Raw genomic sequence first — 15,591 nt, forward strand, 5'->3', positions numbered from 1 at the left:
CTGCTGCACAACACTCTGTAATTAGGGCTATAATGACCAAATTATTGGATTTTTGTTATACATTGTTTCTGGAGGTTAAAAGTCCATTTTAACCTGTTAAGCAGACAGCTCAGAATCATGACCTTTTTATTTTGGCTGAGAGGAAGTGCCAGTTGGGCTGATGGGTGTATATCAGATTTTTCTCAGTTTGGTTGATTGATTTCCAGAAACCTTGTTAGAATAGCTTAATGCTGCAGGGTCCAAACTATTGGGATTTTGTGTTCTGTCTGAACATAAAACATCTTCAGTATTTGTCATGCTATGAGGAACATAATTTTCTTCTTTTTATTCAAAGGAAAATTTCATTTCAATTGTAAAGCTTCAATACAGATAAAATCAGCAACCATTGCACACCTTTTCACACAGTTTAAATGTAAGCTGTTTTGGGAAACTGTATCATTTCCTGATACAGAGAGTGTGTAATGAAGTTAGAACATTGGATATCTGTAAGACCTTATATTATGGGACACATAATTTAATTGTATACATTTGCCTCTAATACACAAATTTCGTGAAAGCTTAGTAGCGTTTGGACGCCAGGTCTAGATCTAAACATGGATGATAAAGTATTGCATTTAATCTGTCATTATCCAATCCATTAGGCTGATTAATTGGTTGGTGACTCACCAGCAAGTTTAGGCCTGGTATTGAGATATAAAAGCCTCGAGCTTGAGAGCTAATTTCAACCAATCACAAATGACGATACTTTTTTAAAGATTGTTTCTGATTGGCTAATAATGGAAACTGATCACAAAGCCTGAGTTCAAAATATTCTGATTTCCAGGTCATATTCTGGACTGTTGGTACATCACTCTGAATGCAAATGGGATTTGGGGACTACTCTAGCTCCATTTGTGCCAGACAGTTTTTGACCTGATGGAATAGCTTAATGTCCTATTAATGGAATTATTTCATATTGACAGGAAATTGTGTTTTCGTATCAGTGGGAAGCTTTTTGTCTAAAATGGAAGTACAACTTGACTGAAGTTCAGGATGGTCAATAGATTGAAATGTGCTTATAGCGGTATTAGATTCATTAAGACTGTAGTTGTACTGTCATGAAAATAGCAAAATCATTAGGTCAGAATATAGTTACAGTAGGAGAGCATTAGATCAGTATGTATTAATAAATTGATACCTAGCAGTAGTTTCTGCGGCTTCACATCAAAATAAGGGATGTGCCATTTATGCATTTTGTCTTGTCAGTTCCAATTTTAAGGACCTTGACAACTATTAACAGTCCATTGTCACATTTTATATTCTGCATCACAGACCTGGGCCAAACATTGTGGAGGGGGGCCCTGGGAGGCCAAGTGGTATAATGCTATCCTTTACTGATCATTGCCGTCACACCTCCGTCTGCATGGGTTCGAATCTCAGGCTCAGTAAATGTATGTGACAAAACTGCCAGTAGCTTCCCCTAGGTCAGTTGTTCTTATAGGGGGTTTCTCGGGTTCTTTCTCCACCAGTTGTACTGGCCAGATGTATAATCTTTCTTGCGCTGAGAAATGACATTAAACACCAAAACAATAACAACATTGTGTAGGGCCTGCATTTTATTTTAGGTAATAGTCTGTATATTTTGGGGTAAGAGGTCAGGGTCTCCAACTAAAAGGATAAAAATGGTTTCCATATATTAATAGTAGTTTTACATCTCATTGCCTGGATCAGACTATGTGACTGGCTTACACTTTGAATAAGGAAAATGCCTTTTTCAAAATCCAAAGGTCACGGTCATTGATAAAAAGAAAAACTCTTATCTGCACAAAACTTGGCTCATGGGCATGTACTCTCAGCAAAGTTTGTAGATGAGTTATGCATTGAGTAAGTGTGTGTGTGTGTGTGTGTGTGTGTGTGTGTGTGTCTGGTTTGGATTTTTAACATAGCTTTAACAATTTTTCAGTCATATCACTATGATGCCTGCAGTGTGGCAGTGCTGGGCCGTCAAGCTGCAGACATATAGCATGATGTCCTATCCAGTCACATTATCCTGACACCAGGTTGACCAGTCCTAACACAAACCTCTTAATAATGAGCAGCAAGTGAGGCAGCTGTTAGTACCAATTTTACAAGTCTTTGGTATGACTCAACTGGGGATCGAACCCACAATCTCCTGCATCCAAGGCAGATGCTCTAATCGCTTGGCCACTGGAGCAGTGCATTGAGTAAGAAAGAAGCCTTTCAGTTCTGGATCAGAGGTCACAGTCAGTGTAACAGAAAAGAAAAATGGTTCTGCACATAATTTTTCAATTCTCTGCCAGGAATTTATTTTGTATCTGACCCACAGGATCACCAGAATAAAACTTGTACTGATTTTGCTCTTGTTTTACTGATCCTGTTAAAATCAAGCCAGTTCAATTTCTAATTCAGCATTAATTGTTCATTAACACAACATCAACTCGAAACAAGAACAACTTATTTCACCAGCAATCCTGAATGAATTGCACAACTCACTATGGTATTACTCTGATCATGTATATCATAAAAAAATATCAGCCATTTTGGTGGTGGCTGCAGACCTTGCAAAACCAGATGTTTGCAGTTGTCATGGTTGTTTTTGTTGTGGGGTGTAACACCATTTTTCAGCACATGATAGGCTATGCATGACAGTGAGTATTTGATTGTGGAGGAAGAACCCGGGAAAACCCCAGGAAGAACCACCGACCCACGATAAGTTACTGGCAAGCTTTCTCACATACCCACATTGGCTGAATCCTAGACTCGAACCCACACAGTCAGAGGTGAGATGGCAGTGATCCGTAACGGAGGGCGCTTTAGACCACTCGGGGCCCCGCAGTTGTCATGGCACAATGATTGAATCTTTATCAACAATAATATGAATATTAAAATAATATTGAAGTACAAAATAAAATTTTAGAACATTTGGCCAAATGTGATCATACATATTCCTCTGCATTCCATAGCTAGTCGTTATTCTGAAATGGTGTACATCAGAGTTTGATTTTGCTTGGATATACTTAGTAAGAAAAGTCAGTACAGTAAGTATACTATGACAAAAGCAATTAAACCTTGATCTGTGCAGCAGTGTTACAATGGGCTGCCAACTCTGTGTGATATTCTTGAAAATGTGGCCTTTAATGCTAGAGTCAGCTGACTTGTGAACACAACTCGTGTTGCCACTTATTCAAGCATTAGAATTTCAAGACTTCCAGTCATAAATATTGAAGTCTACATCATACATTGTAGGACAGGTTTATACTTATTGCACAAAAAGGTGCAGCTGGCAGTTGAAGCGGTTTCGAACCTTATAGTTAAGTAGTTGGAAGAAATTTTTTTTTGATAGTTCATGTTAAGCAGACTACCAATTTGTCTACCCATGAATAAATAATAATAATAATAATAATAATAATAATAATAATAATAATAATAATAATAATGCTTTATTTATAGAGGGTGTCTCATTAGTCAAGGACTATTCTCCCTTGAGGCAATCTAAGGATATTATAACAATGCACATAATATGAAGATAGCAATAATTACTGTATATTTTAACATGTTTAGTATTAAAATACTAAATTGTATTATCTTTTAGAAGCACATACATGCTCATGATATCTCTTCTTAAATACTCTAATATTTTCAGCAGATTTTACATGTAGTTGAAGCTTGTTCCACATAACTGTACCAGAGTATTGGAAACTCTTTTTAAGTTGTTCTGTTCTTGGTTTTGGTGGTAGAAGGTTTCCATGTGATATCGATCTCAGCTGGTGTTGTGTTGAAAAAGGCCTGAATAAATCCTGAAGATACTCTGGTGCAGTTCCATGTAGACTTTTATATAAAAGAACTTCCTTGTGAAAATCTATCCTGTCTTATATTGTGAACCATTTGAGTTCTGTAAATAATTCTTTTGAGAGATGATCAATAGATGCTTCTAAAATTACATGTGCTGCTCGTTTCTGAAGTTTATAAATCCTGTCAAGCTCAGATTTAGCAGTTTCCCCATACATTTGAACAATAATCCATTGTTGGAATAGTATATGACTTGTAGGATAGATTTCGAGTTTCCATAGGTAAATCTTGATTCTGCTGAGTAGGGCAATTTTGGATGACAGTGTTTTACAAAGCTTATCAATATGCTAATTCCATAATAAATTATTATCTACAATCACACTTACAAGTTTTTCATGTTTGACATTATCTAATGGATGATTATTTATTGCTAGAGATAGTTATCAGTTCCCTGACTTAAGTAGCCTTTGTGATGTCCCCAAAATCATACATTTTGTTTTACCTTCATTAATTATCCTATTTTTTTGTGCCCAGTTTTGGACTTGAATAAGGTCTGAGTTTAATCTCATTTGGATAACTTAAGTATCAGAACTAGATGTATACAAGGTTGCATCATCTGCAAACAAATCCATATTTGTGGATTCATTATTTAATGGTAGATCATTGATATAGATAAGGAAGAGGAGAGGGCCCAAAACTGAGCCTTGAGGGACCCCTGAATGAATTGTGCAAGTTTGAGAGCTAATATTGCCAATGCTTACTTGTTGACACCTTTGGTTTAGGTATATCTAAACCAGTTTAAAGAAGGATTGTCAAACCTGTAACAGTTCAACTTTTGCTTTAGAATTTCATGATCAACAAAGGCTTTCTTGAAGTCAAGGAAAACATCCCAGTCATATGTCCATTATCCATTTCCTTTAGCCAAAGATCAATTAATTTGGGAAGTTTTGTTTGGCACGAGTGGTACTTTCTAAATCCTGATTGCGCTTTATGAAATAGTATGTTTCAAAAAATGCATAGACTTGAATGGCTACATGCTTTTCAAATAATTTTGACAATAAAGGTAGAATTGATATTGGTCTGTAATTCCCTGGATCCTCCTTTTCTCCTTTCTTAAAGATAGGTGTAACCTTTGCACATTTCATTGTTTCTGGAAAATTACCACTCATTATACTTAAGTTAATGATATGCGTTAGTGACTTTGTTATTACTGATGCAGCATGTTTAAGAATTTTTGGACCAATCCCATCCGATCCAGAGGATATATTAATATTCACCTTAATTAGCATATCAAAAACATCAGTTTCACTAACATTAGCTATTGAAAAATAATCATCAGGAATTTTAGCTCGTAAATAAAATGGAAGAGCATCAAGTTCAGTTGGGTTGTTAGCTTGATTCTGAATACTGTTACTGGAGTTGCTTATGAAGAAATTGTTAAACATTTCCACAATGTCTTGTACAGATGTTGCTATATCATCATTTTGCTTATGTCTAGGGGGAAGACAACTGTTCCTGGGTGGGTTCAGCTCTTTTAGATGCTTCTACAATGTCTTGGTACTCTTACTTTCATCAATAGCCTATTTATAGTTGTTCTCTTTTGTCTTATCTATCAGGTGCTTAGTTTTATTCCTCCACTTTCTGTAGCTTTTCATGTCTTTTTTCTTGTGGAAATCATCTCTTAGGTGCCTTGATCTCAGAAGTAATCTAATTGGATGTAATTTTGTGTTTAACCCTTTTTGTTTTAATTGGGGCATACTTGACTAAGGCTGCATTGAACATCCATACCATTTGTCTATGGCAGTGTTGACATCAGTTCATTGCAGACTGATTGGAAGGGTTTGCAAACTAAATCATTTAAGAAATTTTCCTCATCAAACTGTTTAAAGTCCCTGTATTGTATTTCATTGTGTAGACCATTTTTACATGATTTTGGAACATGTCTAGTTATACATACTGGGTAGTGATCACTCATTGCATACACTGGAACATTAATTTCACTTATGTTTTCAGGTTTATTAGTATAGACGTGATCAATGATAGTAGCACTTTTATTTGTTACTCTAGTTGGGGTGTTAGTTAACTGAGTAAAGTTGTAAGTTTCAAAGTTACTTATCCATGTTAATGGTGGAGTTTGCATGTAGTCAATGTTAAAATCAGCTAATATGATAATTCCTAAATCTTCCTTTAGTAATGCTTTTTGAATTTAAACCTCAAATCTATCAATCTAGTCAGCTTTGGAACTAGGTGGCCTGTTTACTGAACATAATAGTATTGGCTCTGATTGGGCAAGGAATTGATGGTCATATCAACATGGGGTTTTCAGATAAAGACTTAGGATACATATTTGCTCTTAAATGAAAGACAACTTGCAATAGCACTCACCTGCCCAGTTACATGACATATGCTTTTTGAATTCAGTAAGGGTTATCATAAAGGTTATTTATAAATAAAAGAATAAAACTAACAATCTTAAAACATTTCTCCTGCATCTTGGTTCATTGACTTTTCTTTGACACATAAAATGCTAAAAAGAACTTATTTTCTACAAATATTTTTTTGTTGAGCTCACATTAGTAGGAAGTGAGACGTGGTCACTTTTCTGACATTCACATGTCACCACCAACAGTTTGTTAAGTATTTGGTTAAAGTTTTTCATTTGCACATATTTTGTAAATCCTATTATTGATTCTTATCATACTCTGCTTGAATCCTTAGAAAGTTGAGACAGTTCATTTTGCTACATGCTCACCCACTCCTTTGACTTTGTTGTCAAGATTACAGTTTGTTTTAAAAAAATAATTCTTTTTCTTATCTTTCCTAAACTCCTTCATGAATTTTCCTCATTTGGGTCGAGTCATTATAAAGTTAAGAGCATTGATTCTGCAACTCATTTTGGTTACACATTTGATGTTGGGTTCAAGGTCGCAGAAAATATGCATTCCTGTGTTGGTTTTATCATCTACTTACATAGCTTAAATTTCTTGGTGGACTTGAATCGATAAATTCCATTGTTTTTGCAAACTCGACTTTACTAAAACTTGTCATTAAAGTGTTTATTTTGGGTCTCAAAGACTTGAGGAACTTCATTGAGCCAGTTGAGGACCTCTGTTGTGATCTTTGATTGAAAAGAATTCTTCTTTGAGGCATGTAATTATCTAAGGTACTTGTTGGTTGAAAAGCTGAATGCAACACTTATTTTGGTATGTTCACCTAGCCATAAACATGATAATAGCTTTCATAGTTTAGGGAATTAAATCTCCATTTTTGGATTGCAGGTGAAACTGGACCAGAATCAAGCTGGGCCTTCCAGGGTGGTGCACATTCGCAGCCTACCACCAGATGTGGTCGAGGCTGATGTTGTCCAGCTTGGAATTCCATTTGGAAAAATGACGAATATTCTTCTTCTTAAACAGAAAAATCAGGTAAAATGTGTGGTTTATTGAAAATGTTATTTGTGCCCTTTTTTGTGAATAAACTGATTTTTGTTGAGCCCACTGAGGAAGAAAGAAATAGCAGTGACATTTTTGCAAGTGGTGGCAATGTTGTTTGGTATTGTGAAAGTTTTTTATTTTCTGTACAGTACAACCTGTCATGAAATGACACCTTTTCTGCCCCAGATTCATGATCTGTTTAGATGGGTAATCTCCCTTGATCTGTCATGACCATTATAATCAATACATCTGTGCAGTGGGAATCTGATCAAGGTTTTACTGATTTTCCTCAACTCCCTCACCCATTTCTTACTGAAGCCCAATCAGACAGACAGTTTTGTTGAACTAGAAATATGTTCAGTCCATGGTGTAGCATCAAGAGAGAATTTATTGATATTGATCAGTCTGGTTTTACAGGACAAGTGTTTAAAAAAATTTGAAAGTTATGCACCAATATAACAAACATGACATTTTCTAGTCATAACTTACTTTGTGCGAAAATTTTCTGATGTTGTCAATTCAGCGCAATGTTGTTGTTGCAGGATTTAACGGCATTTTTCAGCACACTTTAGGCTATACATGGCTACCAGTATAAATGGTGGAGAAGAACCTTGGAAAACCCCAGGAAGAACCGACCCACAAGAAGCTACTGGAAAGCTTTCTCATGTATCAATGTTAGCCAAATCAGAGACTTGAACCCATGCAGAGGTGAGATGGCATTGATCCGGAACAGTGAGTGCTTTAGACCACTCGGCCACTCTGGGCCCCTTCAGTGTAATGCAGACTTTAGTAAAATAAAAGATTTCTTTTTTTTAAACTAACTTTTTCTAACTGAAATGCTTATTTTACCACCGTTTTTATAAAGTGTGTGAAAAAAATCATCAAGAGTATCACAAGTTATTACAGTTTTATCAAATATACTTGTATAAGAATTGGAGAGCAAGCAGAACACATCCTTCATTGAAAGCTGTTTATTTTGCTTCAGTATTTTAATTCCATAATAAATTCCAGTGTAAAAAGTTTTTGTTTTTTTTTCTTTCCCCCAGGGATGCAGTAAACTTTCATAATAATATACACATGTTTGTATGTATGTCAATCGATCGATCTATGTATCTGTCTTTCTCTCTGAAAAATGAGAGTCACGTCACATGATTTGTAATTTTATGTGTATGCAGTAAATAATATTAGATTGAATTGATCATGCAACATAATGTTCATGAAATTTCTTAAACATTCTTAGTTTTGTCACTAATAGTCATCCATGGATCAGTCACAAAAACATTATGCAAAAACAAATGCCTGTAAATGCTTTCAGAGTTGGAATATTAATAGGCATTCGTTTTGGGTAGGAGGTAGGTGCTTTTGTTCTGTGTAGAGATTTGTTTATGTAACTAAATGTTGCCCAAGATCTTGATCCCATTTCAGATCAGGATAATCTCAAGGTAAAGATTTATTTAGGTATTAAATATCAAGTATTGTCATCTGTGTTCATATTGTCAAGGCCAGATCACAATCCACTACCTAAAACACCCATTTTCCCAATAAAATTGTCTTTAATTTTATCAAAATCGGCATCCACATCACTGCTATCATTTGTCACTTCAGCACTCTGCTCCTTGTTGAACTTATTTGAAACCAAATTTTCAAGTAACCAGTTATTATCATCTCTCTTCATTTTAATGAAGGAAGATAGCAATCCAAAACTACTTAAAATGTAACTTTCCACATAAAATTGTAGATATTTTCAACTAACTCAGCAAGCACATCACTGCCATCACTTTCCTCTTCATTTTTATGGCCACACATTAAAACTCAAATTTTTAAATCAAATTGTTACTAGTTTTTGGTTTTCTTTAACTCTGTTATCACTGCATCATATGTCATTTATGTACCTTCTACCTTTTGTTTCCTTCTTTTCAAAAGAGTATATGTAAAATAATGATGTTTCACATGGTTAAATGCACAATTCCACGAAGTGGTAAATGGAATGTAGTGAACATATGAATGGAATCAAATCCCATGTAAAACATAAAATATGATTTGGATTTTGTTCATGCTTGGTAACAATCATGATGGCAATGATGGTTAATTCTGTGACATTGTCCCTTTGACCTTGGGCGACCACTCCAGTGGCATAAGTGGTTTGAGTGTCTGCCTCGAAGGTGGGAGGTAGCGGGTTTGAACCCCAACTGAGTCATACCAGTGACATTTAAAAATGGTACTTGCAGGTGCCTTGCTTGGCACACAGCATTTGAGGTTAGTTTTAAGACTGGTTGGCCTGATGTCAGGATAATGTGACTGAGTGGGACATATGCTACATGTCTGCGGCATGATGCCCCAGTGCTAGACATCACTATAAACTGCCACAGTGCAGACATCACAAATCTGATCTAAAATTCTTTTCAGACAGTAGTGTCAGCCAATTCTAGGGACTCTTGTTTCATTTGTTTATATTTCTATTGATTTTGCTCATACATGAGGTGAAACATTTTAAAGCTAAAACTGATTCGTTTGATGACACACATGCTTGCTACATGGACCTTGGGGTCACTTAAGCTCAGAAAATATGCATTAGATTTTGGTTCTAGACTTTTCATTTGTTTATATTTCTTAAACTCATTGATGGATTCTCTTCATAATTAGGATGAATTATTATGAAGCTAAATCATTCTGCAACATGCTCACAAAACATTTATACTTATATGTTCACTCGTTTTACAACAATTCTGTGATTGTGGGCTTGACAAATAGTCCCAGGCTTTTTCATCACGATTTATAATGTTACATTTACCCTGTTGCATATTGTGCAAATCTTGTAGTTTGTAATGCTTATTTTATTCTGTCTGTGTACATATATTTAAAGTCTTGGAATAAGTGGCACATGTTAATTCTGTTAGATTAACAAGAGGGTTACATGGAGAAACAATTAGATCTGTTACTCCATCTTGTTCCAACAACAGTTATTAATTAGACAACACAATTTGACACAACAGTAGGAAGGTTACAGTTACTGGATTTTACATTATTATATATGTAATGCTGTTAGCTAATGATTGAAATGAGCCTCCCATATTGGTTGGTAGGATTTACTTTCTGTTCACTGTTAGCTATAAAGAAAAGTGCTGGAATGATTCAGGAGGTGTCTGAATAAAAGATTCATATCTCCAAATCAGAAGCCTTTTCTTTTTATGTGCGGTGAATTATTGTGACATAGGTTAAATATACTTGTGAAAGTAAGAAAATAAAAACTTAAATATATGTATATTGTGTGATTGTTATGATGACTTTTAGTGGGAAATTGTTCGCAAAATATGGAAAGAATGAAATGATAATGTTATTGAACTATCCTCACCCACTCTTTTTTATTTAATTTGTGTGCATGACTTGTATCTAATAACATCATGCAGTGAATTATAGTTTTATTTTTTGTTGTACATAGTGAAATCATTCTCAGTAGTCCACACTGAAAACTACCAAATAATAATTTTGTGTCTTCCATCCTCTAAGGTCATTCTCAAAAAGCTATTTAGATTTAGTAAGACTGATCTTCATTCAGTTATAAATTATTCTTTGAGCAAAAATGTAAAGGTAATCCAGTTAGCTGACAAGAAAATATAAATTCTCTCCTAATCACATTCAGTTATAGAACTGGATAGAACTGGTTATGTTTCGTTTTTTTTTTGTAGTGTCCTCTGCACGAGGAGTAAATTATTAACAAATTAACTGCTTGAAATGGACCATCGGTCATTTTCTAATGAGAGAATATAATGATCAGTTTGTGATAAAATCATTTTTAAGATTAAATTTATAAATATAGGGGCCCCAGGTGGCAGAATGGTCTAAATTACCAATCACTGCCATTTCACCTCAATCTAATTGGTTTTGTGTCTTGGCTTGGCCCATATGGATATGTGAGAAAACATGACAGTAGCGTCACATGGATCAGTGGTTCTTTGATGGGTTTTCCCAGGTTCTTCGGCCACCATTTTTTTTCCTGCTCCTGTGGTCTAGTGGTTGGAGCGTCCGCCTCAGATGCATGTGCATGTAAACATTAATGCCTAGCATAATATGCAATTTTTTTCATTAAGTTGGAACTCCTCCAGAATTCCCTAATTGGTGCTTTCATTGCTAAGGTACAGGTAGAACTTGTAAATAGATACACGCTTATTTATTTATACTCCCACTGCTTGCAGTGAGGACATCTGGATTTGGTCCTTTCCATCCAACCACCAGCAGCTTGTTAACCAGATTACACAAAACCCACTGCGTGTACACTCAAATTTGGTAGGCATATTCATGTGTTGATAGCATACTTTAATTTTTAGGATATTACACAATTCTTCCAATATTATTTGTAAAACATTAACATTTGGACTTTGATATTAAAAATCATGTTAGTACATTGAAGCAAAACACACTTGACATTAACAGCTTTTTTATATAAAGTTGATCTGACAGATTTGCAGGCCATTACAGCACTTTTAAAAATATTTTTCAACTTTTAAACATTTTGGGATATGGAATTTTTTATTAAAGAAAACCTTGTTGGCCCAAATGGGTCGGATGAAAGATTTGCATACCATTACAGCACGTTTTAAAATATTTTAAAACTTTTTGGGATATGGATTTTTTTCAAAGAAAACCTTGTTAGCCCAAATTGTACAGATGAAAGCTTATGGTAGACAAATGAAATTTGTTAAGCATATTTTATTTCCTTTATAGATGATCTAAGTAGTCATTCACGCAATTCTGGTAATTTTTTAAACTGTACACAGACACTTCTGCTCATGCATGAGTGAAATAGCCAATGAAAAATGATGTTTCTAACACAGCTAGGCATTAGGTCAAGAAATAGTCCTAAATATGTGCATTTCAGTCAAAAATAACAAAAACTTACAGTGGTTAATGAATTAAAGATATGATTTTTACACTTTAACATTTTGGTATGCAATATGTATATATGTATGTGTTTACAAGCACAAATCTTGTTTACATTTATGTGGCTTGGTTTAAGAAGCTGGCATTGATAGGTGTTTGCCTAACATTTGTGCTGACAGAAGTTGTCGGACCTTGAGCAAAGTTTAAATTGTTGACCGGAGGTTGAGTCTTCATCAATTTCTTGAGCAGGACACATTGTCGTTGTGTGTTTTTCATTTCTCAGTTTTAATTGTAGAGGTGCATGATCATTTCAGAAGCTATTTTGTTATGAAATGAGAATAGTTTGGTGATATTTTGCCCACTTAACCATGATCCTGAAACTAGATGAAACCATTGTTAATATGGTATTATTGGTGTATTTTTTAAAATCACAAATGATAACATGTAACATGCAGGAAGTTTTGCCAATGACAAGTACTACAAAATCAAGTTACTATTATTTCAGTGCTGTGGGATGCGTTCTGATAGCCAGATCTCTGAATCAGTAAGTCAGGTTCTAGGCCCATTATTGTGCAATTAGAGAGTTGTAATTATTTACAGAAGTCATGGCTGTGAAGAGTGCAATCTCTCCATCAGATCTTTGTCCCTGTTTTTGGCATTAGTGGCTTGGTTTGTACAAGAGCTTACATCGTACCTTATCGCAGATATCAAACATTCTCTGTTTTTTGTATTTGCATGCATTCTTTCACAGTCTGTTGTCACATTTCCCAGAAGAAAATTACAGCTTGGCAGGAAAATCTGGAGTCCTGTACAGATAATAAAGTTGTGCATATTTAAGTTAACTTAATGCATTCTGAATTTGTCTGAAAATTGAGTTAGATCAACAACACTGGTATAAAAGTAACAAGTATTTGTTTAGAAAGGTTCAGATTTTTGTATTAACCTGTTTAAGCATACACATCATAATATGTATAACTTGCTATCTCTCATCAGTGACGTTCACATTTTCCTCTATAGTCATTAATCTAAAAATCTTGAAGGATAGCTGTCATTCTTGTAGTGAGGCACATAGTGTCCTATGGAAACTGTGCATTCTTAGCTTCTCTTTGACCCTTAGGGCAAAAGTCAGTCATCTGAAAATATTAATTTGGTCAGGTGAAAACATCAAGAATTGTTTTTTTGTTTTTGTTTTAAATAGTCAAGTTTCTCAGGAATATTTTCGGATTGCACATTATAACATAACTAAAAATAGAACATTATTAACAAACTATTTCATTGTGAGCTAAATTGCAGATAACAATACATTGTATCAGATTATTGTTTTTTGAGAAATATATTAATTTAATATTGGTCTTTGAATAATTAGTTCAGTAACAACATTGAAATACTACAGGGAGATAAAAGAAGTGTAATGTATATGATACATTATTATTTTATAACATGTTTCACTTTCCTGATCATGCTTAACAAATGTGTGGATTTAGATTTACAGAATATAATATATAAAATATAAAGTATACAATACTGAATATAATGCATAGAGGTAATATAAACAATCAAGTCTGTAAGGCTTTGGAGAAAAAAGGATACCAGTGTTTTCTGTGCAATCAAGAATTATCATTTATACAGCAGGCGTTATAGATTTTTTTTATATATTGAATTCAGATTTTGAGCATTTCTGTCTTATTGATGGTGATTATTTATTGGTATCATTACTATGTCCTATTTATCCAAGCTTTTCTTCATAGATTTTCTTAGAATTTGTACCATTTAAATATAATTGTTACATATAATTTCTATTTAATTAAAAAAAACAGTAATCCTGTTTGTTTTTGTTTCATGTGTCATCCTTTTTTAATGATGGGATAAGTGGACAATAATGGTGATACAGTTACAAATTAAATTAATTTGATATGGCTGTTATTTGAGTCTGTTACGTTAAATGTTTTGGATGTTATGATTTCAGAGATGTATACTCCCTGTTCCAATAACTGTCTTCAGTTAAGATATTCTTCCTCTTCATGTTCATTAAATGGCACATAATAGCCATTCATGTATAAACACACACACAGAGCCCTTTCTGAATTGTTGGTACCATAAGGTAAACCGATGCATCCATCAGAGCCCAGGCTTCCATGTAGCCAAATAATTTGGATCAAAATTGAATTAAATATTTACTTAGTTTGCTTGCGGCCCACACAAAAGTGGGCATGTCATTGACAGAATAAAATTCCAGTCAAAGCCCTCTTGAGACATATGATTTCCAGATAAGAGAAATTCTGTAGTTTTGTATTCAGGTCTTGCTCTGATTTCATGGGATAATGATAATATTGTCCTCCACAGCTGCAAATCCCTTCTTAATGAAAATCCTGTCAGGCAATAATGATTGGTGGCATCAGTAATCTTTTTTAGTTAATCCCAAAGTTCTTTTTCAATCAGCAGCTTAATCCCATTGAAGGGGATTATCTCCAAAAATGACATCAGATGCTTTATTCCATGTATTGTGACTTAGAAAACATTGAAATATTAGAGAATCAGGTAGACTTGGCCCAAGGGTAAACACAGATTATGAAGCCCATCTCTAATCAGTATGCCAGCAAGAATGCAGAAGATAAATGTAGATGTAATATTAAGTGTGATGTCAATCAAATGGCCTTTTGAGCACAGGAAATATGGATGGTTGGCAGGATACGGATGTGGATTCATTCCAAGAAGAAAAATGCATTGAAAGAATGCTCATTTTTCACTATTTTGGCAGTAACAATCTTTTGAAAGTATTTTTGAATTTTATTTACACACACCCCCTTCCACCACCACATAGCTGTATTCTGAAAAAGACATTCATAGCAGTTACTAAATTGTTCACTTCTGAAAAATGACATGTTTTCAGAAGTCTTCACATTGTTGTAAACACTTGTGTCAGACATAATATTTCAAAGAAACTTATCAGCCAGTTATGTGCTATTAGTATTTTATTTGCAAAAGAAAGTCTTTAAATCAAAGGATGTTCTTTATGCTAATTACTGAATCAATATTATAATTTGCAATTAACTGCATTTAACTAAAAAAGGTCACATGAAGGCAACATTGGTCTTGTATTCACTATTCCAGTCTGTAGTTGTGCAGAAAATAGAATATGTCAATTTATCATTCATTACAGAGTATTTTCCACTGTTACATATGAAGGATATCCCACGGATGCGTCCATCATCGAGTCAATAAATATTAATTACTAAAATATTCAATCATTTCAGTAGATGTACACATCAAATACTATGAACCAGAATCGTTAGTGTTAGCTTGTTCACCAAAGCTTATTTTGATTAAAGGAAATTAATCTTTTCTAAAGAAGTTTTGTTTTTGCATGTTTTGATATGCCTATCCCAAGTCAGGCATATTATGGTGTAGTGTTGTCTGCCTGTCCATACATCAGTGTCTGTCCATATACAAACATTTGCATGTGAGACCTATAATTTTGTAAATGTCGTAT

At 34.3% G+C, this 15,591-nt stretch overlaps 1 protein-coding gene across 16 annotated transcripts in view; it reads left to right on the forward strand.

Moving 5' to 3' along the window:
• LOC149807017 (polypyrimidine tract-binding protein 1-like) overlaps positions 1 to 15,591 on the forward strand; it is a 204,118-nt gene that overhangs the window by 140,262 nt on the left and 48,265 nt on the right. For all 16 annotated transcript variants that reach the window (XM_089960769.1, XM_089960715.1, XM_089960706.1 and 13 more), the window contains one exon: positions 7,068 to 7,214. In XM_089960769.1, coding sequence (XP_089816895.1) covers positions 7,068 to 7,214 — 147 coding nt within the window. The remainder of the gene's footprint in view (positions 1 to 7,067; positions 7,215 to 15,591) is intronic.

This window comes from Sinohyriopsis cumingii, chromosome 1 (assembly GCF_028554795.1).
Source record: "Sinohyriopsis cumingii isolate HCF-2022 chromosome 1, ASM2855479v2, whole genome shotgun sequence".
Lineage (NCBI taxonomy): Eukaryota > Metazoa > Mollusca > Bivalvia > Unionida > Unionidae > Sinohyriopsis > Sinohyriopsis cumingii.